Raw genomic sequence first — 23,215 nt, 5'->3', positions numbered from 1 at the left:
AGTCACTAAATTTGCATTTTTAGTGTATGTAGTTTGATAAGAGACATGAAAAGAATTGAGAATAGATTCAGTTATATCAGAAATAGAATTTATATTAAATAACAGAATTTAACCTGCATTAAACTCATCTTAGAACACAAAGGAAAAACTGATAGTCAATAAATAAATTTAGTCTCAATGTGAAGGTTGATACAGAGGTCTTAGCCCGTGAGCGTAAAGCTTCATACTCACACAACAAAGTGAAACTTTATTCGTATTAAATAGACACAGACTACATACACATGCATGAGTGTGGGTGTTGGTGATGGTCTGTGCTGCTGTTTTAATTGAGAGTTGGTCATGACTGCAAACACACAGGACCCAAACCTCAGCGATGGTAACAGTAAATACAGATAAACTGCTGATCGACTCACATCTTTCTGGACAGTTCTCTACAAATACACACCCCTTTGTCATCCATCCATCTGCCCATCCTGTATATCTGCTTTCATCATCCACAGAGCGAGCTGCCGTACCTCTGCTGCTGTCCTAACTTCACTGGTTGCAAAACAACTTCCAGCACGTCTTTCAACACAAAGAAAGCCTGAAATAATGAACAAACGCCTCAAACGCTGCCGACACGACCTCAAAGCTTCTTCACTGACACGTGATACCTGTCGTTCACTTCAGGCCTGATTAAAAACATACAAAGAAAAACGATCAATGGCTTTAACGATTGGTCGATTAATTTTCTGTTGGTCAGAAGTAGTGCGGGCACAGTTGCAGGTTTGTAGATTTTGTAGGGGTTTTTTTATTTGCAAAGGTGCGCATGGCTCAACAGGAAACAACATGGACTCCAGGATGCTCTGCAGCTTCTTCAGTGTCCTGCATCACCACCTGATCTGGCATTTGCACCGCCCTCAACCGTAAGGCTCTACAGAGGGTGGTGAAAACTGCTCAACATGTCACCATGATGGAGCTGCCATCCATGGAACACCTCCCTACCCAGCGGTGCAGGAAAAAGCTGTTCCCAACCACATTGTATTTTTTTATTGTAGTTTTGTTGCGGTGTGATTAGACCTCAGTGCTGCTTGATCCTCTGGACCATCATGTTGGTTGAGAGACTCGGGCTTTGGATCAGCTTTGGATTGATACTCCTCATACTTCACATGTCAGTGTGATCCATCACAGCTGATCATTATGGCTCATAAACTGAATCTCTGTTCTGTGGTGTTCCCCAAGGTTCCGCCCTGGGCCCGCTGCTGTTTGTACTTGCTCCTAGGCAGATAATAATTTTAAAGGTAACTCCAACCATTTTTATGCAGACAATGTTCCTTTATACATTTTGTTTAAGCCCCAAAATATTTCAAAACTGCGTGTTCTGCTAAATTGCCTCAACTATAAAAACAATTGGATGTGACACAACAGAAGTTCTTGTATCTGCACCAGATGGTGTTGTCCAAAGGTGATGGAACGTCTTCTGTTGAACCTGCCCTCCAGAAAGTGTCTCTGTGTGCCAGGCTTTGAGTTTTGACCAGAAGCAGCTTGTTTGGACTTCCTTTGTTTAATTAGTTGAGTTTATTTTTTGCTCTTTTGTTTTTAGCTGGCTGTCTGCTTTGTAAAGTCGGTTGCTCTGTTTCTCATTTGCTTCCTTCTTTTTCTTCTTTTTTCTTCTATATAAATAAACTTACTATTATTATTACTTCAAGATAAATCTATTGCATATTGGTGTTGTAAAAGTGTTTTTTCTCCCTCAGACACGGTAACTTCATGTTTGATTGCTGGAAGTAACAAAAAAGGGAAATTGCAGGTGTGAAATTGTTGCACAGACGGTGATCTCCTGATAAAGAAACTGACAGCTCACTGACCACCGACACACCATCCATCACACCTTCTTTTTAAAGCTTCACACCAGTCGTGATTTTTACTTCGGTTCTTTTTGTTTTTGATTTCTGCAGGTTTTTCTGCAATGTTTGAATCCCGCCCACACGCAAACATTTTCTCTCTCAGTGACAGAAATGTGACATTAAGGAACCAGGAGGAAGTTACATCACATTTCATCACAAACGATGAAATCTGACTGACTGAGCAAACAGTGGCTCATTAGACCCCGACCGAGAGAGAGAGCAGAATGTCTGCGCTCAGGTGGATTCACATCTCTCTGTTTCTGATGCTGCTTTATGCGACAGGTGAGACAGAGAAGACGCTGATTTAACCTTCATTTAACAGAGCAGCAGTGATGTCATCTCAAATGCTTTCTTTGAACTTACTCATCTGTTAGATGTGAAGTTTTCAGTTCATTTTCAGAATTTCTCTCATTTCCTTCACAGCCGGAACTGGAAAATTTTCCGCCTTCACTGTCAGAGAGGGTGCTGATGTCACTTTACCTTGTCAAGATCTGGTATATGATACGAGTAGCTGTGACACTGCTTCATGGTTCTTCAGTAGTTATATCACAGAATTATCTGTGGTGCTGGTAAGAAATGGGCTGATTGTTTCTGGACCTACATCAGGCAGACTGGCTCTGACAAGGACGTGCTCTCTGGTTATAAAGAAGGTCACAGTTGAGGATGGCGGTATTTACACCTGCAGACAACACAGCAGGACTGATGTTCGCCTGGTTGTAAAGACTGGTGAGTATTAACATGAAAATGTTTTTAATTCAAACTGCCCTGTTAAAACAATATACGGACACATTCCAACAGTTCTGATCCCAACGATGAAGAGTTTTGCTCTGACTCAACAAATGATGTCTGATAATTTGATGGATTTAAAAAGAAGACATCCTTCTTTCTCACTTCACAGCTTGTTGGTTTTTGTTTTTTAATATGTCAGGCGAAGCTGCAACAACGACAAGATCGACAACGACAACAACGACAACTACGATGCCACCAACAACAGCAGCACCAAGAACGTCACCACCACCACCACCACCACCACCACCACCATCGACAACAACAACAACAACAACAACAGCAACAGCAACACAGGAAGGTGGGAAACAGTGTAGCTGATGCAAACCGAACTCATGACATTTTCAGATGCAGCCATGCTAGCAGCTGTGAGGCTGTCATGGATGTATCACCTGAAAATATAAGAATAATCATTGTTTTTGTTGCCTTTAAATGAGCTCAGTATATCTACAGTTAGGAAGGAGTTCGCATGTGCGACTCTATGGAGGGACTTTGGTGTTTTTAGCTGTCACCTCAGGTTCTCCAACACACATGGAAGGGTAGGGTGTTCAGTTGGTTGCAATCTGAAAACTCACCACTAGATGCCACTAAATCCCACACACTGGACCTTTAAGGAGAACACAGGCTGTATTCAGGAACAGTTTTTAGGACATTTTAGGCCTGTTAGCACTAAACAAAGTACAGCTGAGGGATGGTTGGTATTTAATCATGAATTGAAGTACTGGAGAAGTTAGAAGTTTGATCTGATGACGGTCCTGATTGAAAATTTAGGTTGTGACAATTTGTCCTGAGGGAGACACAAAATATTTGTAGAAACTTTCATGGTAAACAGTTGTTTAGACATTTCACTCAAAGACAAAAATGTCAACCTGCTGGTGGCACCAGAGGGAGACCAAAGTCAGTCGGCTTCATCATCAGGGGATCACGACTGACCGCACAAACCTTCAATCCATCCAATCGCTGTGGAGATATTTCAGTCTGGAGCAAACCGGCAGACCCTCCCTACGGCCGAATCCTTCACACGTGTCGTATTTCTGACTGTTTGACAACAACTTTCTCCACCGACATGATTGTTCTGCTCCGCAGCTCGTACAGATTGTTCTGTGGTGAACTACATAATGTTGGTGATGCGTGTGGCTGAACTCGTCCTCATCACTGTGATCACTGTTCTTCTCATCAGAGCTCGAGGTGAGAAAACTCAGAGCAGCATTTGTTCAGACTGATTAACACAAAGTGTGAGTTTCGAGCTGACATGTTGCTCTGTGGGTTGTTTTCCAGGGAGGCAGAGACCACCCGATGACAACACTGTGAGTGGACAATAAAAACTGAAGTGACCTGATGTGTGAAATGAAAGCTGTGTATGAATGTTCAGGGACTGTGTGAATGGTGAGAAGCTGCTGGTGGTAACTGTTCATGTTGCTGTAATGCAGGACTGTGAATGTCTCACTGTTTGTGTTTGTGCAGGTTTTAAACTCAGGAGGAAGCAGAACTGTGAGGCGTTCAGGTGCAGCAGCCAGTCAGGTAAAGATGTAATCAGACAGCAACTCATGGTGCGTTCAGGTTCTGCTGACTTAGCTGTGAATGGTCAGCTGGGAGGAAAATGTGGCAGTTTGGGGGATTATAACAAAATGTGTGAACAGCAACATTGATTTGATGCCTTTGAACTTGGTGTGTTGCTGTATTTCACAGCAGCATCATGATGGAGGAGGACATGGCGGCACAGTGACCTATGAAAACATTGGAGACCCTTCTACTTCTGTTTAGCTCTACAACTCCCACACCAAGCCTCCACGTTTTACAGTTCGTAGCTTCTCTGCAGCTTTGTAGTCCAGCAGAAGCTGATTGGTTGTGCTGATGCTGATCTTCAGGTGATTGTTGTTGCTCCGTGTGATGAAGCTCTCTGTCAGTCCTCTGGACTCCTCTGGACAAACAGTCTCTAAGTGAAGACAACATGTTTCTCACTGGACATTATTCACTGGAATCAGACATTTGAATATATAGTGAGAACTTCCATTTCACCAAAGACTCACTTAGTGTAAACTTAATAAATGCTTCACTACATGTGTTCTATGAGTCAGAACAGACATGAATGTGAAAGAAATTTGACTGTTTGGTGGAGGCTGTTTGGTGGTAATTCTACTTCTGACTGCCTTTTTGATTTGTAAGCAGGTTAGCGTGACCCCACTCTCATCACTCTGTGTGCAGACAGACTCATTTTCATGAACTTTGTTATGGACTTGCTGGTTTCCAATGGAGTTCAATATGTTTTTTTCTAATGTTGCAGCGTAGGCTTGAATGAGCTTAGATTCTTAATGTACACAGTGACAGTGTTGACTTGATTTTTACTGATAATATAATCTGCTGAGACAAAAAAAAAGTTAAATCCTCACGTATAAATGTGTTGGAATGAATTGTCAGGTCTTTTACAATAAAAGGTGGGTATCCATATTGATGTTGGAGAGAAAGAAAATCAGTTACTGATCCCACCCACTGCCATAATCACCTCTGCATTGTCTTTTACTTGTAAGATTTTTGGACAAAAAATGTCTTTCTCGCTGAAAACAAAATTATTTTTGAGAATTTTCAAAATGATGTCTGTTAGCATCAGAGCACTGACGTACAGAAAGTGAACATGCTACATATCGGCTAACATTTCTGCATTGAAATGTCTAAAACAGCTAGACCTGTTATATATTTTATTGATTATCCCAAATGCTTCCAGTGCAGCAGGTTGGAAATGCTGTCTGTTAGTTGCTATTTAAACAGACGCTGATTAGTCTTCACATCAAGGTAGTACACTTTCACGTCAGTAGATGGTGCTGTGGTGCTGCTGGGGATCCATTTAGGAGACTGTCGCTATGAGCTCAGCTGATGAACAGCTCAGAAATGAATAACCTCTGACCCCAAAGTCCTCTCTCTGTAGATCCATGAACTGTTTATATGTCGGCTTTGTTGTTGTCAACATGTTTGCTGGGATGTGTGTGTGCTTTAACTATTTGTAGCAAGTATAAAACATACATTTGGCTCTCTGACTTCTGTGTCTTCCTGAACTAAACCTTAATTTAATATATGGAAGCTGTCGTAGATTCAGGGTCTATGAACAGACACGCTGCTTTAGTCTCACTGACCCCAAATCCTCCAGGGGTCAAAGCAGTCTGCAGAATTCAATAATTGCCTCTTTGTCTTGTGTCCTAATAAAGCATTGATTGTTCCTGCGAGTCAAATCAGGTCAGTTTAATTTGTGTAGCCCAATTTCACAAATCATAAATTTACCTCAAGGGGCTTTACAGTCACACACAGTGTTTCTGGGTTTCCAGCCTTTTTCTTCCAGATTATTGGATGATTAAATCTCAGGTCTACAGGTGAGGACCAGCAGAGGTGTTCACTACAAACGACTGAATCACTGTTTTGTGCTCTTTCTGATGTTGTTTGCTGTTTCATTACTGAGCATCCTGTTGTGTTTATGTGGCGCTGGAAATCATAAAGTTGAATTTACCTTCATTATTTTGTGTCATTTCATGTTGTGTAATGGACGTGTTGTGCTGTTTGTTGTGTTCCAGGTTGTGGGTAAGATATTCCATATTTTTACTGTACTATATATTTTTTACTGTTATACCATGCAATAGTACGAAAACACAGTATCTTATTATCCTTGTTCTTTTTCTGCCTCTACTTTTTATTCTTGCTTTAACAAGTAAATTTCCCCAGTGTGCAATCAATCGAGTTTTATCTGATCTTATTTTATGGTATGTAGATGAAGATGATGAAGCTGTGATTTACACCATGCTTCCTCTTCTTCCATTTTGGTGATTTATTGCTATAAAAAGCCTTTTTTCTCACCACTAGGCGGTGTAGTACATTAACCAGTAGTAGCACAAAGTGAAAAGGAGAAGTAATAACCAGTGATGGAACAAATATATTGACATGAGTACTAATACCACGCTTTAAATACCCAAAGGAAATTTGACTTCAAGTATGAAAGTAAGGGGCTCATTTCGCAGTAAAATGTTCCTGTCAGTGTTTCTCTGTCATATCTGATGTTTGTGGATTAATATTCCTGCTGTAGATGTTTCAGGTTGAGCTCATTTGAACTACTTTATATACTGCTGGCTGGTTTAATCTACAGCGATCATATTCTATAAGATCATCACATGTTTGTCCTGTGAGAACCTCATATCTCAGAAAAACAGCCTGTTTTTCAGCTTTGTGACGATGCATTTTCATCTGATCCAAGAGGCTTTTTAAACAGTTTATTTAGCTGAAGGAGGAGGAGAATTTTCTCAAGACATGAAGGAAAACTTCATCCTTCAGTTTATCACAAACATTCAACAACTGACACATGAGGAGAAAGACGGATGACAGTCACAATGAGGAAGTGACACTTTGATAATTAGAGGAAGTAGATACAGCATTTTTCTTTAAGAAGCTCCAGTTTAGAAACTTATAAGTATGAGAAGCAGAGAGAAGGAAGAGCACTGAGAGACAAGATGGTTGAATTCAGATGGATTAAAATGTCTTTATTTCTGATGCTGGTGCTTCAGTTTACAGGTAAGGATGAATATAATGTACTTGTATAGCAGAAACATTTGAAAATGCTAATTTATCAATATCATGATCGTTATTTAATGATCTGACCTTCGTTTAAGCAAACAGACTAAAACTAAGTAGTCTGTTGGCGAATGATGAGTTAAATGAACTCTTGGAAATGGAAGGATGAGGCACATGTGTAATATCTCTAATTATCCTCACACTGACATTAATGGTAATATTTCTCTTTATTCGTTAGATCTCCTCTCATCAGTGGGACGAGACTCTTTCTTTGTCAGAGTTGGAGATGGAGTCACTTTGCCTTGTGACAGTGCGATAAATGATCAGCACAAATGTGACAGGACAACATGGACTTTCAGTGTTTCAAGAAGTGGAGAAGCAAAAGAGCTGGTTAAACTCGGGCAGGTTGCTGAACCTTCATCAGACAGACTGAGTGTTCTACAGAACTGTTCTCTGGTCATACAGAAGGTCACAGTCGAGGATGTTGGTCGTTACAAGTGTCAACAGAACAAGTCAGGAGGAGAACAAGGTTCAGGCTCTGGGTTTTATCTGTCTGTGATCAGCAGTGAGTATTTACATCAGAGTTTTCAGCTCAAACTGTCTTGTTAGAACAACAAACTGAAACATTACAATCATCATGATTACAGTGATGAGGTTGACTTTCCTCTTGTTGTCTTTCTCTCATTGTCTCCATCTTCTCCAGTGACTGAACTTAAGGACACTGATAAGGTGACATTTAACTGCTCTGTGGTGACATATGAGCGATGTACACACACAGTGCAGTGGTCGTTTAACGGTAACAATGTGGATAAAGATAACCAGGATCTCAAGATGTCACAGTCTTCCTGCTTTGCCTCTCTGCGGTTTCTGTCTTCTCATTACTTTTACACATCAAGGTATAAATTACTCAAGTGTAAAGTGACCAATGGTAACAAAGTGCAGCAGTTTGACCTCAGCCCTCAGCCCTCAGGCGAGAAACCAGGTGAGAACCTTTGTTTACAGTCACTTCACAACCACATGAATAATTAGCTAAAAAAGTTTAAATATTACATCACAACACAAGTTTTGTGCTGAACAGTTTGTTGGGCTGTGTTCACCTGTTCAGGTGAGGACACAAGAACAGCAACAACACAATCAACAACGACTAAATTAACCAGAAGATCTGGAAACAGCATGAAAGCAGGAACCATGACGACGGCGTCTCCGACCAAAGGTGCTTCAACAGAACTTAAAGGTGGAGATTTAACATTTTTATGTGTCTGTTTGTGCTAAATTCACCCTCAGCAAAGCCCTGCAGGCAGAGGAACGTTTAGATGCCGACGGACACTTCATGTCTCTGCTTTATGTTTGGAGTTTTCTGCTTTGTGCTGTTTCATCAGTAACTGGCTGAATGTTTGGAGATGCTCTACACAGTGACTGCAGACACATCAGGGTTTTGAAATGTTCCTTCCATTCATACAGAGTCAGTGACAGAAGCAAACAAACCTTTCAGAAACACACAAAAGGCTGAAGAACTTTTTCAAAGTGCAACCATGCAGCCCTTCAACTTCAGTAAAAGCGATGTTTTAAAGTTTTACCTTAGTTTTAACACCATACTTTACACAGTCGGAAAAAAGAAGGTTGAATTAGCTGCTGTTGCACTTACTGATTTTTTGTGGAGCTTTCAGCCGCGTCTCAGCTGTGACATGAGGTTGAAAGCTCTGGGAAGAAGTAGTGAGTGAACGCTGAGTTCAGTGTTTGCTTTGTTTCTCCGCTGCAGATTGTGTTTTTATTGGATGCAGATCGCTGCAGCCACAGAGCTTCAGATATTTTCTGTATCTTTGCAGGTTGGTGGTGGTTGTACGTCATTGCGGCTGTGCTTTTAGTCGCACTTTTAATGATTGTCGTGGGAGTCATCAGAAGGAGGAGATCTGAAGGTGAGAGCACAGATGAAACTTTCATAACAGGAAGTTTAAATAAAACTGGATTTTCTCTTTAGGAGCTGACCTTGACTCTTTTTTGTCTTTTCAGGGAACAAAACGCGGACGAACAACAATGTTGTGAGTGTAAAAACTTCTTCAGTCTAAACTTTGGTTCTATAGCTGAGGAAGGATAAGATGAGATAAACAGTACTGAGTGTCTGTATTCAAACTACGTGGCTGCAGCAGCAAATGTCAAGGAAGTGACGGCAGCCTTTAATCACCTCTGGCACACCGTCAGCTGGACATTAGAGGCTTCACACAAACAGTATTTGTGCTGGTTGGTTTGATTAATCTCAAGTCAAACTGAGCTCATCCACTGGACTGAAGGTGTAGATCTGAAGATGCTCTGACACTCCATCACTCCACCTGTCCCTGAATCCTGCACAAACATGTTCCCTACGTCGTCCAGGTGTCGTTTGTATTGTGTCCTGACAGCATGTGCATCACCTGAACTGTAAGATGCGTTTTGACCAAATGTAACTGTGTTTGTTCAGCGAATGAGCTCAAACCCTGCAGCGACTCAGCCTCCTCCTCCAGAAAGCAGCCAGGACACTTTGAGATCACACACCCAGTGCAAAGTCACACTCTCTGAGCCCTGTGCTCTTTCTTACAGTGCTGATAGTGAGACAATGTGCAATAAACAGAAAAAGGGAAGTTAGGTGATGCAACTGGACTTCACTAGAAAAGAACACAAGTGTAAAATTAAATACACGCTGAAAGGTTGTACTGACAAGTTTTTCCATAAATGGCAACCCTTTATTTCGTATTTCACAAATTTAGAGGTACTGTCCGATTGAATGTGTGCCTGTATTTGCATTTAATTACATTCAAGTAACCATTAGCAGGTATTGGTCGTGGTGAGCTGAGGTGGGGTGGGGTGGGTTTGGGGGGTGGGTGGGTGTAGTTTGTTCATTATATTCTGTTTTTCTTTCCTTTTTCATTTGCCATATTCATTTTCTTCTACACTCTGTTTAGAGAGTGCTTTTTCATTTAATGTTTTTTGTGTGTATATGTGTGTGTGTACATATGTGTAAATTTGTGCGCGTATGTGTGCATATATGTATATATTTAGATACAAAACAAAACAAAAGAAGGTAAATTGTAATTTTGTGATTGAAAGTATTTTTATTGTTTCAATAGAAATATTTGGAAAAAAAAGAAAAAGAAAAGAACTCAAGCGTCAAAAAGGGGGTCGTAACACTAGAGGTCAGAGGTCAAACCACCACAAATAAGCTACTATTCAACAATTTGAGACAGAAAGAAAAGAAACACACGACCTACTGCAGAAGTGATCAATTTTAAAATGTTGACTGTGATAAAATTGAATGGAATAAAGTTAGAAGTGAGTCATTTTAAATCCACGTTACTGAGCAGCCATGTTGTCTTCTCTGTGCAGGCTGATCCTGAAGATGGTGTTTCTTATGCCTCCGTCAGCTACACCAAGAAGGCCAACAGTAAAGCCCCAGTAAGCTGTCTGACTGGTTGTACTTGTGATGTTGTGATGCTTTACATTTGATCACAGTTTCTCATGCAGCTTTGTGTTGTCTTGTGTGCTGTGCTGCACTGGGTTATGTTGTGGATGTCCTTAATGCTCCTGTTGTCTTTTACAGTGTCGTTGTGTGTTGTCATGGTCTATGCCGTGTCATTTATATTGTGCCGTTCCCTGCCAGGTTCGGAGTAAAAATGATGACGATGAAGGTGATGCAGTGACCTACACGACTGTGAAAGCGTCCTCCTATGACCCCAAGAACCTCTACGCGACCATCAACTAACCACACAAACCGTGTCGTGTCGTCAGATCTTTGCTGATCTCTGTTAATGTTTTTTATGACAATTTTCATTTAGATTATTGTAAAAAAACCTCAAGGGTGGTTTATTAAAATGTAAATGAGATATATAACAGATTTTGCTTGATGAACTTGCTTTCATGCTCTTGATTGTCCTCTACAATAGATGTGCTGATCTGTGGTTAAATTTTACTGATTTTTTAATGGTTTTGCTTTGTTTTTTTTACTTTTATTGAATTGTGTGCTATAATTTGACCATGTATATTTTAGTTCAGTTAGCTTTGAATGTTCTGGCTTCAAAGGGTCCATCCAAAAGTGACTTTGAATCATCTCACTATAAATGAGTTAGTGAGAAGAAAGTTATTCACATAATAATGAAAGATACAAGTCGCCATGAGGAAGTGACACCTTCCTGATCACAGGATGAGCAACTCATTTGGAGATTATAAGAAGTTTGAGACCAACAGAGGAACGAAAAACAGGTGCACAATGGTTTCGTTCACACGTATTCAAATGTTTTTGGAGAATAGACCAGCTGTGTCCCTGGCACCTGAATGTGATGTGAATTATTGTGTCGCTGTGAATTATGTGTCGCTGTACTGCCACCTGTTGGTGAAATGTCTGTTGGTTACAGTCAGAGTTAAACAATTTTTGTGAGCGTTGATAGGTGTTGACAGTTGTGTAATTTTGGCAGTGGTGGAAGAAATATTCAGGTTTTTTTTGAGTATAAGAAGTAAAAATACTCCAATTCAAGCAAACCGCTACTTACAAGTGAACAGTTTTACTAAAGTAGCTGTCCAAATTTGATTGGAATTGTACAGTGTATTAAAAGCTTAAGCTAATGTTTGTTAAAAGGGCCTTGGTGTTCGGATATTTAAGGGTTGAACTTGAACACCTTTCCGGGACATTTTATTTTGAAAACTGTTTCTCGAACCGGAAGTTCTTGTCCGCTGACCCAGAATTGGCTTCCGCTGGTGTAATATTCGAAGGATCGGGAATTTGATGCTAAATTTTCCTTCACAGTGAAAAAATAACCAAGACTGTAATTTGGATACCATCATTATTTAAACAGTGGAGTGAATGAGAGCTGCTCGGTAAGTTGAAAATGTAGAATAAGAGAGAAACAGAGAAAAGAAAAGGAAACGTTGGTGAGCTGTTAGCTAACGTTTGTTCAGGTGTCAAATGTCCGCGAGACCAGCGGCTGTAAACAAGAAAGCTCAACATCTTAGCTAGCTGTCGCTTCTACATCGTCCTGCAGAGTGTCTCACCTGCTGATAGCGATGTTTTACTGAAATATGATTATCAGAGACACAACAAAAATACCGGATTCGGTCAGTTAAAGTTGGTTTACCACGTTTTTCCGTCTGCCTTTACGCTTAATGCCATTCTTGATAGCATAAAGCTAGCTAGGTGCAGTGAGCCAACCCTTCTGCTGTGGTTTTCACCAATGTCTGGTCTTCTTACTCTTGTGCCAGATGTGACTCTGGCAGCCGTCGACCATGAGTAATAGCCACCCTCTCCGTCCACTGGCCTCCGTGTCGGAGATCGATCACATCCACCTGCTGTCGGAGCAGCTGGGGGCCCTGGTGCTTGGTGAGGAGTACAGCGATGTCACCTTCATCGTGGAGGGGAAGCGCTTCCCGGCACACCGGGTCATCCTGGCAGCTCGCTGCCACTACTTCAGGTAACCGTTAAGGCCCAGTCCCAAGGCTGTTATTGGGCTTTTTTCCATGAAATCTCTCTCTGAATACGTTTATATTTGTAGACATGTGTACTGTTATTTTCATACTCTTAAAAATGTTCTTCACATGTATGTGTGCCATTTAAATGAGATTTGTACGTGCTGCTATTGTTAATCTGAATGTTTGTATATTATAGTTGTGTTAATATAAAAAGAAACAAATGGTGAACAGAAATGAAAGAATACAGGAAAAAAGATGACATGGAAGTGTATGATGCTGTTTTGACATAAAGTGATTATTTGAATAAATACCTCTCGTTCCCTCTGTAAGGCCCTTCAGTGTCTTGGCCATAAAGAAAGTTAAAAAAAAAACTACAAGATTACATGCTAACATGATATGTCGCAAAGTGCTGTCCCAGTCCTATTTACACCCTTTTGGGCCTCTCACACTCAAACACTTTCCAGGTGATGTCAACTAAGTCTGTGAGGGTTCAGGACTTAAGGCCTTGGGATTGGGCCTAAATGTCTAAACCAACAGTTCCTGTCACTGTCAGATCCTTTTGTAAGACCATCCTTATGAACACATCTTGTCTGGACAAGTGTTAAAATCCACAAACCTGACAATTCAAACAAGAGCTGAAGCAATCAATCGATCCATTGTTTGTTTTTGACAATTGATTAATTGTTCATTGTCATTTTTAGGCAGAAATGACAGACATTTCTTCGTTGCAGCTTCTCAGTTGTGAGGATTTGCTAATTTTTCATTGCATTTTGTGACAGTAAGCTGATTATAGTTGTTTTTTGGACTGAGAAAATGTTTTGTTTGTTGGTCTTTATTTCCCTACAAATGCAAATTCACAGTGACACACATGCTCACACAGGGGCTATTACTCACATGTGGTGTTAGTGTTGTACCTGACAGCCATTTGACAACTTTTCCAAACACACAATATTGTGTTTTGTGTACATGAAGGAGCAATTAATTCCAAATGTCCTTGTGATTTACTCAATCTTGACCCCGCTACCTTATTTGTTAGACTGTATTATTGCTGCCGACAGCTGGTTGAGACAGTCCAAAGCTTAACACCTACAAGAGTAGGAATTATTAAAATTTCTGCATAAGAAGTTAGAAAATTTCTAATCATTGGAAAAAAAAAAGAATCAAACTATAAGCTTTTTACTTTTTTGGTTCTTTTAGGGCCTTGCTGTATGGTGGGATGAAAGAGTCCCAGCCCCAGGCGGAGGTGTGTCTAGAGGAGACGCGGGCCGAAGCCTTCTCGATGCTGCTACACTACCTGTACACGGGCCGGGCCAGCCTCAGCTCTGCCCGGGAAGAGGTGCTTCTGGACTTCCTGGGCCTGGCTCACCGCTATGGCCTCCAGCCGCTGGAGGACTCCACCTCCGAGTTCCTCCGCACCATCCTACACACCAACAACGTCTGCCTGGTTTTTGATGTGGCCAGTCTGTACTCCCTGAGCGCGCTCAGTGCGGCCTGCTGTGCCTACATGGACAGACACGCACCTGACGTGTTGAATTCTGACGGCTTCCTCATGCTCTCCAAGGTAAGAGTTTGCAGTTTTATAGAATAGTGTTTGAAGATTTGTAATTAGGATTGCCTCTGGTTCATTTATACACCAGGCTAGCCTTCATTCTCCATACACATGTTTCTGTTTGGTCCTTTGATGTAACATAAATGTGAGATACAGTGACCTGCAGTGGCAGGTAAGTGAGACAGAGGTGTATATGAAACCACAGGCTCATAGGACACATCTGCTGTAGCACCGCTAACTCCATCTTGTTAGTTTTTTTTTCAGTTAATTATCATTTGTCTCATGAAAAGTGAAAAGTAAATAATAATGATAATAATAAATACAATTGTTACCTAAAATTTTCAGAGCATGAAAAAAAAAAAACCCAAACATATTTTTTTCCCCCCGAAGTATTTGTTTTACAGTGATATGAAATGCAGGAAAATGAGCAAATACTCGTAACTAAAAAGCTTCAAGCAGTATGTGTTTGGTCATTTTAATTTAAACATTTGTTTGATTGAAATATGTGTGTGTGCAGACTGCTCTGCTGACTGTGGTCAGGCGGGACTCGTTTGCTGCCAGTGAGAAGGAGATCTTCCAGGCCTTGTGTCGTTGGTGCCGGCATCACGTGGATGGAGCCGACACCCAGGAAGTGATGGCAGCGGTGCGGCTGCCCCTCATGACTCTGACTGAGATGCTGAACGTGGTGCGACCGTCTGGCCTTCTGAGCCCAGACGACCTGCTGGACGCCATCAAGACTCGCTCTGAAAGCCGCAACATGGATCTTAACTACCGTGGCATGCTCAGTCAGTGCTCTTAGTCCCTCATCTGTTCAAATCATAAATGTAGTGTAGTTTATGTCTGTGTTTTTCATTCAGTGTCTATGTATTTCATGTCTTATTTGCATGTACATGTCTTCTTCTTGGGTTTCAGTCCCAGAGGAGAACATTGCCACCATGAAGTACGGAGCTCAGGTGGTGAAAGGGGAGCTCAAGTCGGCGCTACTGGACGGAGACACCCAGAACTACGACCTGGACCACGGCTTCTCCAGACATCCCATCGAGGAAGACGGCAGGGCCGGGATCCAGGTCAAACTCGGCCAGTCGTCCATTATTAATCACATCCGCCTGTTGCTGTGGGACAAAGACAGCCGGTAAGACAGGCTTTTCTCATCCTGCTAAAACAAAACAAACCAAAACAACTAGCAAAGAAGAGATTGATTTGTTTTTGTTGTCTTGAGACATATATAGTATGATTCACAATGTTTTTATTGAATATTGGAGCACGTACTCAAGTTCAATTTATTGTTAAAATAGCTGACTGACTGCACTGAGATCTGTTTTTGCTTGTTCCAGCAGACTGTGGTGAAGGTGATAAGAGGGCTTATCTGAAAGTTGGGTTGTTGTGGTTGTCTCTGTGTGTAATGCTATGTTTTCTTGAGGCATGTCAAAAAAATTACTGATCTTACAAAATGATTGCTGTCAGAACCCATTTGTGGGACTCCTTGAAGACTTTTTCTTGTCTCGGAAATTGTCTTGTGTATTTGGACTCTTCACATATGATTATTCTGTTTCTTGCCACATTTCTTAAGAAAAGCGTAGGTAGTTTTTGCTTTTTAATTAACTTCATTTTACTGATGTTATATGGTAACAAACGGAGTCAGAGCTTATGCACGGAGTTAACTTGTCATTCTTGATTATTGTAGGTCTTACTCCTACTACATCGAGGTATCTATGGATGAGCTGGACTGGGTGCGTGTCGTGGATCATTCTAAGTATCTCTGCCGCTCTTGGCAGAATCTGTACTTCACACCACGAGTTTGCAGGTAACTTAAAACTACTAAAACATAAATAAAACCAAAATGCAATCATTTGCAAATGAGCTGTGTTCATGACAATGGTTTGACAAAGTGTTCCTGAGTCCAGGTATTAATCTCTTTATCCAATGCTCACAAAGTGTTGACCCTCGCTCCATCCTCGCTGTGAACCACTGAGCCTTTCAATCATGATACTATCACCTGTTACCAATCAACCTGTTTACCTGTGGAATGATCCAAACAGGTGTTTTTGGAGCGTTCCACATCTTTCCCAGTCTTGAGTTGCTCCTGTCCCAACGTGTTTGAAACGTGTTGCTGCATCAGATTCAGAATAAGCAAATGTTTACAAAAATCAATGAAGCTGATGAGCTCAGACATTAAATATATTGTTTTGTGCAACTTGTTCAGTTGAGTTTATGTCAAAAAGGATGAACAAGTTATCACATTCTGTTTTATGTCTTGCACAGAGTAACATCTTTTTTGTAATCTGGGTTATACAAGAAAACCAGGGCTCATAAATCAGAAACACCTGTACTCACACGTAGCTCAACATTTTTTGGTGTTCCGTCATTTTGGCAGGCCGGACATTTTGGTGGCAAGACGAGTCAAAACAAATCTGATTCCATCTCTGTAATTTCTGCCAAGCACAAAGGACTTGTCTGTGCTCTTTGCCATTACTTGCACAACGATTACAGTGTTTTTGAGGTTATTGTCTGTAGCTGATTTGAATTATATTCTCGGAGTTTACAAACCACGCTGATGTTTGCTTGGCAGAGAACAGAGAAGCATATTTCAAGCGTTTCAGTGTTTTGGTGCCACTTGAGTTGGAGACATTGTGGATTTGGAATAATGTGTTGTGGGCACGCCTGGTTTGAGATAACAGTGCGTAAACATCCAAACAGATGTCAGAAGATGTGACTCAAGCTTGCCCTAAGGAATGCAACAGTGATGCTGCACCATCATACAAACACAACCAGCCAACATTCCACTGCCTAAGATCTGTGTTAAATGCAAATTCTCATGAAAGTTCACCCTAAAACAATATATTTAGACTGAGTTACCAGTTTATTAGGTACACCCAGCTAAAAAAAATACAGTGAAATACAACAGACCTGCAATAAAAAGTGAAGAAAGTTATAATGTTCAGTTTTTGTTCAAAATATTAGTTTCTTTATCTTGAATTTAAAGGCCTCTAAATGTGTGTTGATGATGTACAATAGTTTTTATGTTGAAATCTGATTTTATCTTGGACTTTTTTAAGAATTTGCTTTATTTTTGCAGCTTATCCTATATTTGCCGCTGCGTTTGAACAAGATAAAGGGTTATTCCTTCATGTCAGTTTTCTCCTGTGTTGGGTTATTATCTGATGTTGCTCTTTGTGTCTCAGGTATGTTCGCATTGTGGGAACACACAACACAGTCAACAAGGTCTTCCACCTTGTAGCTTTTGAATGCATGTTCACCAACCGCTCATTTACCCTGGAGAATGGACTTTTGGGTAAGTTGCAGAAATGGACAGAAAAGAAACAAAACTTGTGTCTTCACTACTACTCTACGTGATCTGAAGTGTTTATAATAAGTGCCGTCAGCTTTTGATGTTATAGGCGAATGTGTGTGATTTAGGAATTTAAACCTGTTCTATGTTTGACTGTAATGACATGCAGTCAGCTACATCCCTGTCACGCAAGTGCAGATCATAGCAAAACAAATCTGTAACCCTGCATCAAATGTCTGCAGTTCCCGGTGAGAATGTGGCGACGATCGCATCGTGTGCCAGCGTCATTGAGGGTGTGAGCCGCAGCAGAAACGCCTTGCTCAATGGCGACACACGCAACTACGACTGGGACTCTGGCTACACCTGCCATCAGCTGGGCTCTGGAGCGATCGTCATCCAGCTGGCTCAGCCCTACTCCATTACTTCCTTGAGGTAAATCTGGTCCCATCATTTACTCTGAGTGTGGTACAAAGACTGAGCCCTGAAAAGCAGAAATCAACAATCAAATCTGGTGAAATAATTGTTAAGTCTCAAACAGTAATGAATCAAACAGTAACTTTGTCCCTCACCCAGCTGATTGCAGTTTTATCTACCACAATTTAGAAATCTGTTCACTCCTAGAGTGATAATTATAACAGTTACAATAAATATAATGTTTTAAAAATCATTCAAACTCAAGTGGATGGTGGAGTCCACACCGCGAACAATATCATGGGGATCATTTTCAGAGCAATTTGAAAAATAATAGAAACACTGACAACCAATCAGAATTGGCTTGAGACTCGTCATCGAGGTTAAAAAAAACGCGGCCATGTTTGATCAAACAAACAGTCTTTACAAAGAAGAAGGAGATCTGGGATGCAGTCGGCCTCACTCTTTGAATCAGCGCTCAGTGTTTTGTTACTGTTATTAGTGAATGTGAGGAGACTTTGCTATTGTGGTTTAAAATGTATTAGAACACAGCACTCTTAAATACTCAATTCTGATCGATTGCCAAAAGACAGCTGTGTTTATTTCTTCAGTCCTGTCGGAAAGGAAATATCTTTTCAGTATTCTCACATGGCCAGTGTCACATCAACACAGTTCAGTAGCTTCTATTTCATCCTGTCTGGGTTTATTTCTCCATAGGAACCTGCTCACTTATCCCTTACAATTGGCGGGGTACCATTAAATTGATGATTGATCAGTGTGGATGTTCGCCCCTGATGTTCGCCCCTGAGTCAAATTAACGTCTAAATATTATTATTTATTTTATTTATTTGTTGTTTTTATTTTTCTTTGTTAAGCGCCTTGTGCTCCTTTTGGATGTTGGAAGGCGCTATAGAAATAAAGTTTGATTGATTGATAAATAATTGCTGCGTTAATCAAAGACTGTGACAGTTTGTCATGATTCTGGCGCTTTAGGTTTAAAATGCATCACAGGGCAGTTCTAACATTTTAATGACCGCTGCTTGACGTCGACATATGGTTGTTGTCATTTCAAAAATCTGTTGTTGTGAAGGGTCATTTTAATCTGCAGTCTGAAATAGCGAGTGAGTGAGATAACACTGAGTTTTAAGACAGGTAAGTGCAGCACAGGTGTGTTATTCCTTCTCTTCCTGTGCCTGTTCAGGCTGCTGCTGTGGGACTGTGACGAGCGCTCCTACAGTTATTACATTGAAGTCTCCACCAACCAGCAGCAGTGGACGAAGGTGGTCGACCGCACCAGGGTGGCATGCCGGTGAGGCTCCCGATTCCTCCTCTGTCACTTCCTTCAACACTGACTTTTTCCTGTTACCCGAATTCCTTAAAAACAGGTGTCAGATCGATATGTGAAACCTGTCATGTTGACATCTTGAATAACTTAACACTCGGATCTAAAAATTCAAGAAATGCATGTGTTTTGTGTTATTGATTGAAGGTTATGAAGAGCATGTTTCATCTGAAGAGATATCTGTGAAAGGCAACATTAATAGATCATTTTTAACATTATTTTAGTGTTTTTGGTTATATCGCATCATTGCAGTTACCAACTAAGGACACATTCTCTTCTGAAAGCTGTCCAATAGTAAAGGAACCTTGAGCCACATGTTTCTTGCTATAGAAGGAGCAGGCTTGTCTGAAAATCACTTCCTGAAGGGAGGCAGGATTAAAAATACTGGGTGTATTTCAGCTACTGCTGACCAAGTCTTCAGTTTTTGGCAGATGTGCTCTTGTGGGTCGGTAGACTTTGAAGGAACAGGAAATGCCAGGCTTTATGTCAAATAGTTAATAAGTCTTTCCTTTAAAGTCTATGAACAGTAAAATGTAATCAGAATAAACATAAATGTTGCAAACTGAGATACAAGCAGAGAGGGTAATATTGTTATTTGATGTTTTTACCCTCTTCTCTTACAGATCATGGCAGACATTGAAGTTTGATAAGCAGCCTGCTTCCTTCATCCGTATTGTTGGGACTCACAACACTGCTAATGAGGTAAAAACACTGTTCATTATGGTCATCAGGTTTCCTCTTTAAACCTGGGTTGGTGGGTCATTTTAACATCAGACCAAACGTTTACTGAACCATATCTTCCCCTCATACACTATCTGTATTTATGTTGGCTGGTCGTACATGTGATGGTGATTTCACCTGTCAGCGTCTGACTCTCGTCTCTCTTCAGGTGTTCCATTGTGTTCACTTTGAGTGTCCGGCCCAGCTGGACACAGAGGTCAATGAAGGCAGCCCGGGCCTGGACTCCTTTGATTCTGGGACCGCCTCCCAGCAGCCGCGACCCCAGCGACCTTCACGCACACATAGCCTGCTGCCCTCCCAACCCTCCTCCTCCTCTTCCTCTTCCTCACAGTCCCATCACTAAGAGCCCCCTCATTTGAAGGTGTTGAGAGGGAGGGAGACCTCAGAATGCCATTTTGCACAGCCTTCATTATCCAGACTGCACTGCTACAACGCTGCTAAAGGCGATTGTCTCATTGTCATAACTCATGTTCGTCTGTCATAAGTGCAACATTAGAGACTGGTATATCTGTAGCAGCAGTACTTAGGGCTCCAGTCTTCCCAGTTTAAAAACAGAAAGTTGGGTAATGCATCCACAGGCTCATACATTTTGTGAAGGTACTTTTTAGCTACTAAAACTCAAGTTTTTTCCTTCAAAATCATCAAAGTGGAATCTTTACTTCTCCAAAGATGAGGCACACACTGAACTGCGGTTATACTGTACCACCAAAGAGCAGTAAGACCAGGGTGGGGGGTTGCTATCTGAATTTTACGAGTTAATATTTCCAAAAGAGATGGATTTTATCCTTAAACAAGCTATTTTTTTAAGAAACTGACTTCAAATGAGTCTACTCACTTTTCATACCATCAAACTAACAGAGTAGCAGTCGAGTATTTTTCAAAGTTTGGAATTAAATTCTTCAAACGGTTGCCAAAGCTGTTGAGCTAATGCATTGTGTCGCATTTGTATGCAATTTGCACTTAAACCAATTATGCATTTGCATATTAAGTAATAGGTGTTGAGTATTTGTTGACAGGCTTTCATACCGGAAACCACAATGTGTGGTTCTTATCTGGTGTGACTTTTTGATAGTTAAAATTCATACCTCAAGGAAAACCTCACTAAAGCTAAACTTGGATTGAATTAAGTGTCTTAATTTAGGATTTTAAGCACTTGAATAGCCTAGCACAATGATTTGGGGAATCAAATTAGGTTGTGAAAATTGGGGCTGAGGGGCTCGGACCAAATTATTATATGCACTTGGGCTACAGGGAAGAAAGTTTATATACGGTAGACTAATGAGCAGCTGCTATCGGCACTTTATGTTACTCAAGTACACAGAAATAAAGGTTACGGCTTGCGTCTTCTGACTGAAGTACAGTTCTGAGGTGCTGGATTTGGTAACTTTCTGTTTGTATGTTCAATTGAAACACGTCCTCGCTCTTGGACGTGTCAGGTTTGAGCTGTGTTTTCTGTGTTTTTGGAGATTTGTTTTTGAATTAAGCTATCCGTGCTGTGGTTCCTGTTTTTTTTTTTGTTTTTTTTTTTGTTTCCTGATGTTGCACTCTTGAGTTGTTTGTCTTGAAAAACTCCTTCATTTCAAACCTTTTATTTGATGTTAAGTAACCTCAGACACGTAACTACCCTCGGTGATCCACTGATGTTTCTGTAAGCGTTCTTTAGTCATCCCACCCTACATTTTAGAAGATTACCTTTAGTTGGAAAAAGTCTTCCTTAATAACTAACCATAGAACTGAAATAGGGCTTTGTTCAGGTTACATTGTAATGTAGAGAACACACTCCCCATCCCCCATATATCTTTATGTATGTGTATAGTTTTACTTAATATATATATATATATATATGTTAGTTTTTACCATTGATGTGTGATTGCATTTCACTGCCTCTTGTTCAATATAATGCCTGTCAAAAATGTGATTATGGAAACAACTGACTTTGCTTATCAATGTTCATTTGTGAGAGCTCATGCTGTCAGCTTGCCCGAGCCGCCGCTGTTCAACACAGTACAGGTCTTTGATACAAGCAATACAGTGATCTCTATCTTCTGGAGAGCCTCGTTACAGACCAACACAGGTGATTAACCGGTCAACGTGCATTCATTGTGCTCCAGGCACTGATGCTCTGGTAGTGCTTTAGAAGATGTTGGTGTATAATGCTGCCCAAGGAGCTGTTTTGTTCTCATGAAACATTTAAAAACATCTCATTTTGAACCTCAGAGAGCATTTTTGTCTTGTTTGTCCCAGCAGCCAATGGGTTTCAACCAGCACAGTGGGGCAGAAGTGCTAGAGAGCAAACCCATATATTTGTCTTGAAGAGTTAAACTGATGAGCATTATATAGAAATTGTCATACTTCAGTTAAGTTTTGTGTACCTTGTGGTGTTGGTAGTGCTGTGTACACCACTAAAAAGTGCATTAGTAATCCTGACACTCTGCCCTGGAGATATCATTTCACTTTTCCTTGTGTCTACATGGCACACATCCCTAAACGAATTTATACATAAATGTGCTCTAATATTTTTACATTAACAATGGGTCAGGTGACGGTGTTTAATCTGAAAGGTGATGCTTATACTGACAAACCTCCCCTCTGAACTTTCTAACATCTTTTATCTTATTGTTTTTTTTTATTAAACTCATTGTACACTACTGTTCCAGTACCAAAACAGACACATTTAGCAGCTAGCTGGTGAACATAGTGGGATGCTTAGAAGCCAATGAGCCAGATGTTTCCCTCAGGAGTAGGTGGAGACCAAATTTGAGCTATAAGAAGTGCAAATATTAAATACTGGACATCCCTTCGTCTAGTCCCCTGAAATGTGACTGCAAAAAAAAATAATGCTGGTGTTGCTCTGTGTCTGCTTGATGGATAAATGGCCAACTCTCCACTAACATGTTCATCAGATCAGCTTTATAAAGTGAAAATATGTCATGGTTGTGTTTACAGCTTGATGCTGCACAATAAAACCAGTGCTGGTGGTTTAATCAAAGTAGAGCAACTACAAACTGTCAAATACACAGAAAATGTAGGCAGCTTGGGGAGATGCTGTTGGAGGCCTGTGTAAAATCTGCATTTGATGAACACGTCAATGTCAAAAGGTTTCTTTCAAAACTCAAACAGGTATTAAATGCCCGCTCCTCCAGATAATAATATTGATAGTGCTGTGATGTGATCCTCTTTGAAGTTGATTGTATTTTCTTTTCATGTCAAACGAATTACAGGATCGTGTTCAC

At 40.7% G+C, this 23,215-nt stretch overlaps 3 protein-coding genes across 6 annotated transcripts; all 3 read left to right on the top strand.

Annotated features, from left to right (window-relative positions):
- The first annotated feature begins 1,944 nt into the window (after positions 1-1,944).
- On the top strand, positions 1,945-5,704 carry LOC121621980. 2 transcript variants are annotated; one of them, XM_041958731.1, is made up of 7 exons: positions 1,945-2,168; positions 2,310-2,612; positions 2,815-2,973; positions 3,759-3,860; positions 3,951-3,979; positions 4,137-4,193; positions 4,365-5,704. In XM_041958731.1, the coding sequence occupies exons 1-7, from the start codon at positions 2,111-2,113 to the stop codon at positions 4,434-4,436; spliced, it is 780 nt and encodes a 259-aa protein (XP_041814665.1). In that variant the 5' UTR covers positions 1,945-2,110; the 3' UTR covers positions 4,437-5,704. The 2 variants fall into 2 exon arrangements, with proteins under 2 accessions (XP_041814665.1, XP_041814663.1); XM_041958729.1 differs by having other exon boundaries at positions 4,362-5,704.
- Positions 5,705-7,024: 1,320 nt separating this feature from the next.
- On the top strand, positions 7,025-11,083 carry LOC121622032. Of its 2 annotated transcripts, none has more exons than XM_041958817.1 (8): positions 7,025-7,220; positions 7,459-7,785; positions 7,924-8,202; positions 8,326-8,433; positions 9,047-9,136; positions 9,231-9,259; positions 10,578-10,646; positions 10,852-11,083. In XM_041958817.1, exons 1-8 carry the CDS (start codon positions 7,160-7,162, stop codon positions 10,951-10,953), a joined length of 1,065 nt encoding a protein of 354 aa, XP_041814751.1. In that variant the 5' UTR covers positions 7,025-7,159; the 3' UTR covers positions 10,954-11,083. The 2 variants fall into 2 exon arrangements, with proteins under 2 accessions (XP_041814751.1, XP_041814750.1); XM_041958816.1 differs by having other exon boundaries at positions 7,029-7,220; positions 8,326-8,454.
- Positions 11,084-11,923: 840 nt separating this feature from the next.
- On the top strand, positions 11,924-22,413 carry btbd9 (BTB (POZ) domain containing 9). Of its 2 annotated transcripts, none has more exons than XM_041958724.1 (11): positions 11,924-12,062; positions 12,444-12,652; positions 13,848-14,211; positions 14,717-14,984; positions 15,112-15,331; positions 15,884-16,003; positions 17,382-17,491; positions 17,731-17,920; positions 19,101-19,208; positions 19,865-19,943; positions 20,131-22,413. In XM_041958724.1, exons 2-11 carry the CDS (start codon positions 12,468-12,470, stop codon positions 20,323-20,325), a joined length of 1,839 nt encoding a protein of 612 aa, XP_041814658.1. In that variant the 5' UTR covers positions 11,924-12,062; positions 12,444-12,467; the 3' UTR covers positions 20,326-22,413. The 2 variants fall into 2 exon arrangements, with proteins under 2 accessions (XP_041814658.1, XP_041814659.1); XM_041958725.1 differs by lacking the exon at positions 11,924-12,062 and adding an exon at positions 12,183-12,299.
- Positions 22,414-23,215: the final 802 nt, after the last annotated feature.

This window comes from Chelmon rostratus, chromosome 18, assembly GCF_017976325.1.
Source record: "Chelmon rostratus isolate fCheRos1 chromosome 18, fCheRos1.pri, whole genome shotgun sequence".
NCBI classification, from domain to species: domain Eukaryota; kingdom Metazoa; phylum Chordata; class Actinopteri; order Chaetodontiformes; family Chaetodontidae; genus Chelmon; species Chelmon rostratus.
This window is presented reverse-complemented; position numbering and strand designations above follow the sequence as displayed.

Bases quoted from the DNA above. Each gene is read 5' to 3' on its own strand.
- btbd9 (XM_041958724.1), top strand. From the start codon at position 12,468: ATGAGTAATAGCCACCCTCTCCGTCCACTGGCCTCCGTGTCGGAGATC. The intron at 14,212-14,716 runs GTAAGAGTTTGC...GTGTGTGTGCAG, and splicing joins GCTTCCTCATGCTCTCCAAG to ACTGCTCTGCTGACTGTGGT. The intron at 15,332-15,883 runs GTAAGACAGGCT...TGATTATTGTAG, and splicing joins CTGTGGGACAAAGACAGCCG to GTCTTACTCCTACTACATCG.
- LOC121621980 (XM_041958729.1), top strand. From the start codon at position 2,111: ATGTCTGCGCTCAGGTGGATTCACATCTCTCTGTTTCTGATGCTGCTT. The intron at 2,974-3,758 runs GTGGGAAACAGT...TCTGCTCCGCAG, and splicing joins AGCAACAGCAACACAGGAAG to CTCGTACAGATTGTTCTGTG. The intron at 4,194-4,361 runs GTAAAGATGTAA...TGTATTTCACAG, and splicing joins CAGGTGCAGCAGCCAGTCAG to CAGCATCATGATGGAGGAGG.
- LOC121622032 (XM_041958816.1), top strand. From the start codon at position 7,160: ATGGTTGAATTCAGATGGATTAAAATGTCTTTATTTCTGATGCTGGTG. The intron at 8,203-8,325 runs GTGAGAACCTTT...TCACCTGTTCAG, and splicing joins GCCCTCAGGCGAGAAACCAG to GTGAGGACACAAGAACAGCA. The intron at 10,647-10,851 runs GTAAGCTGTCTG...GTTCCCTGCCAG, and splicing joins AGGCCAACAGTAAAGCCCCA to GTTCGGAGTAAAAATGATGA.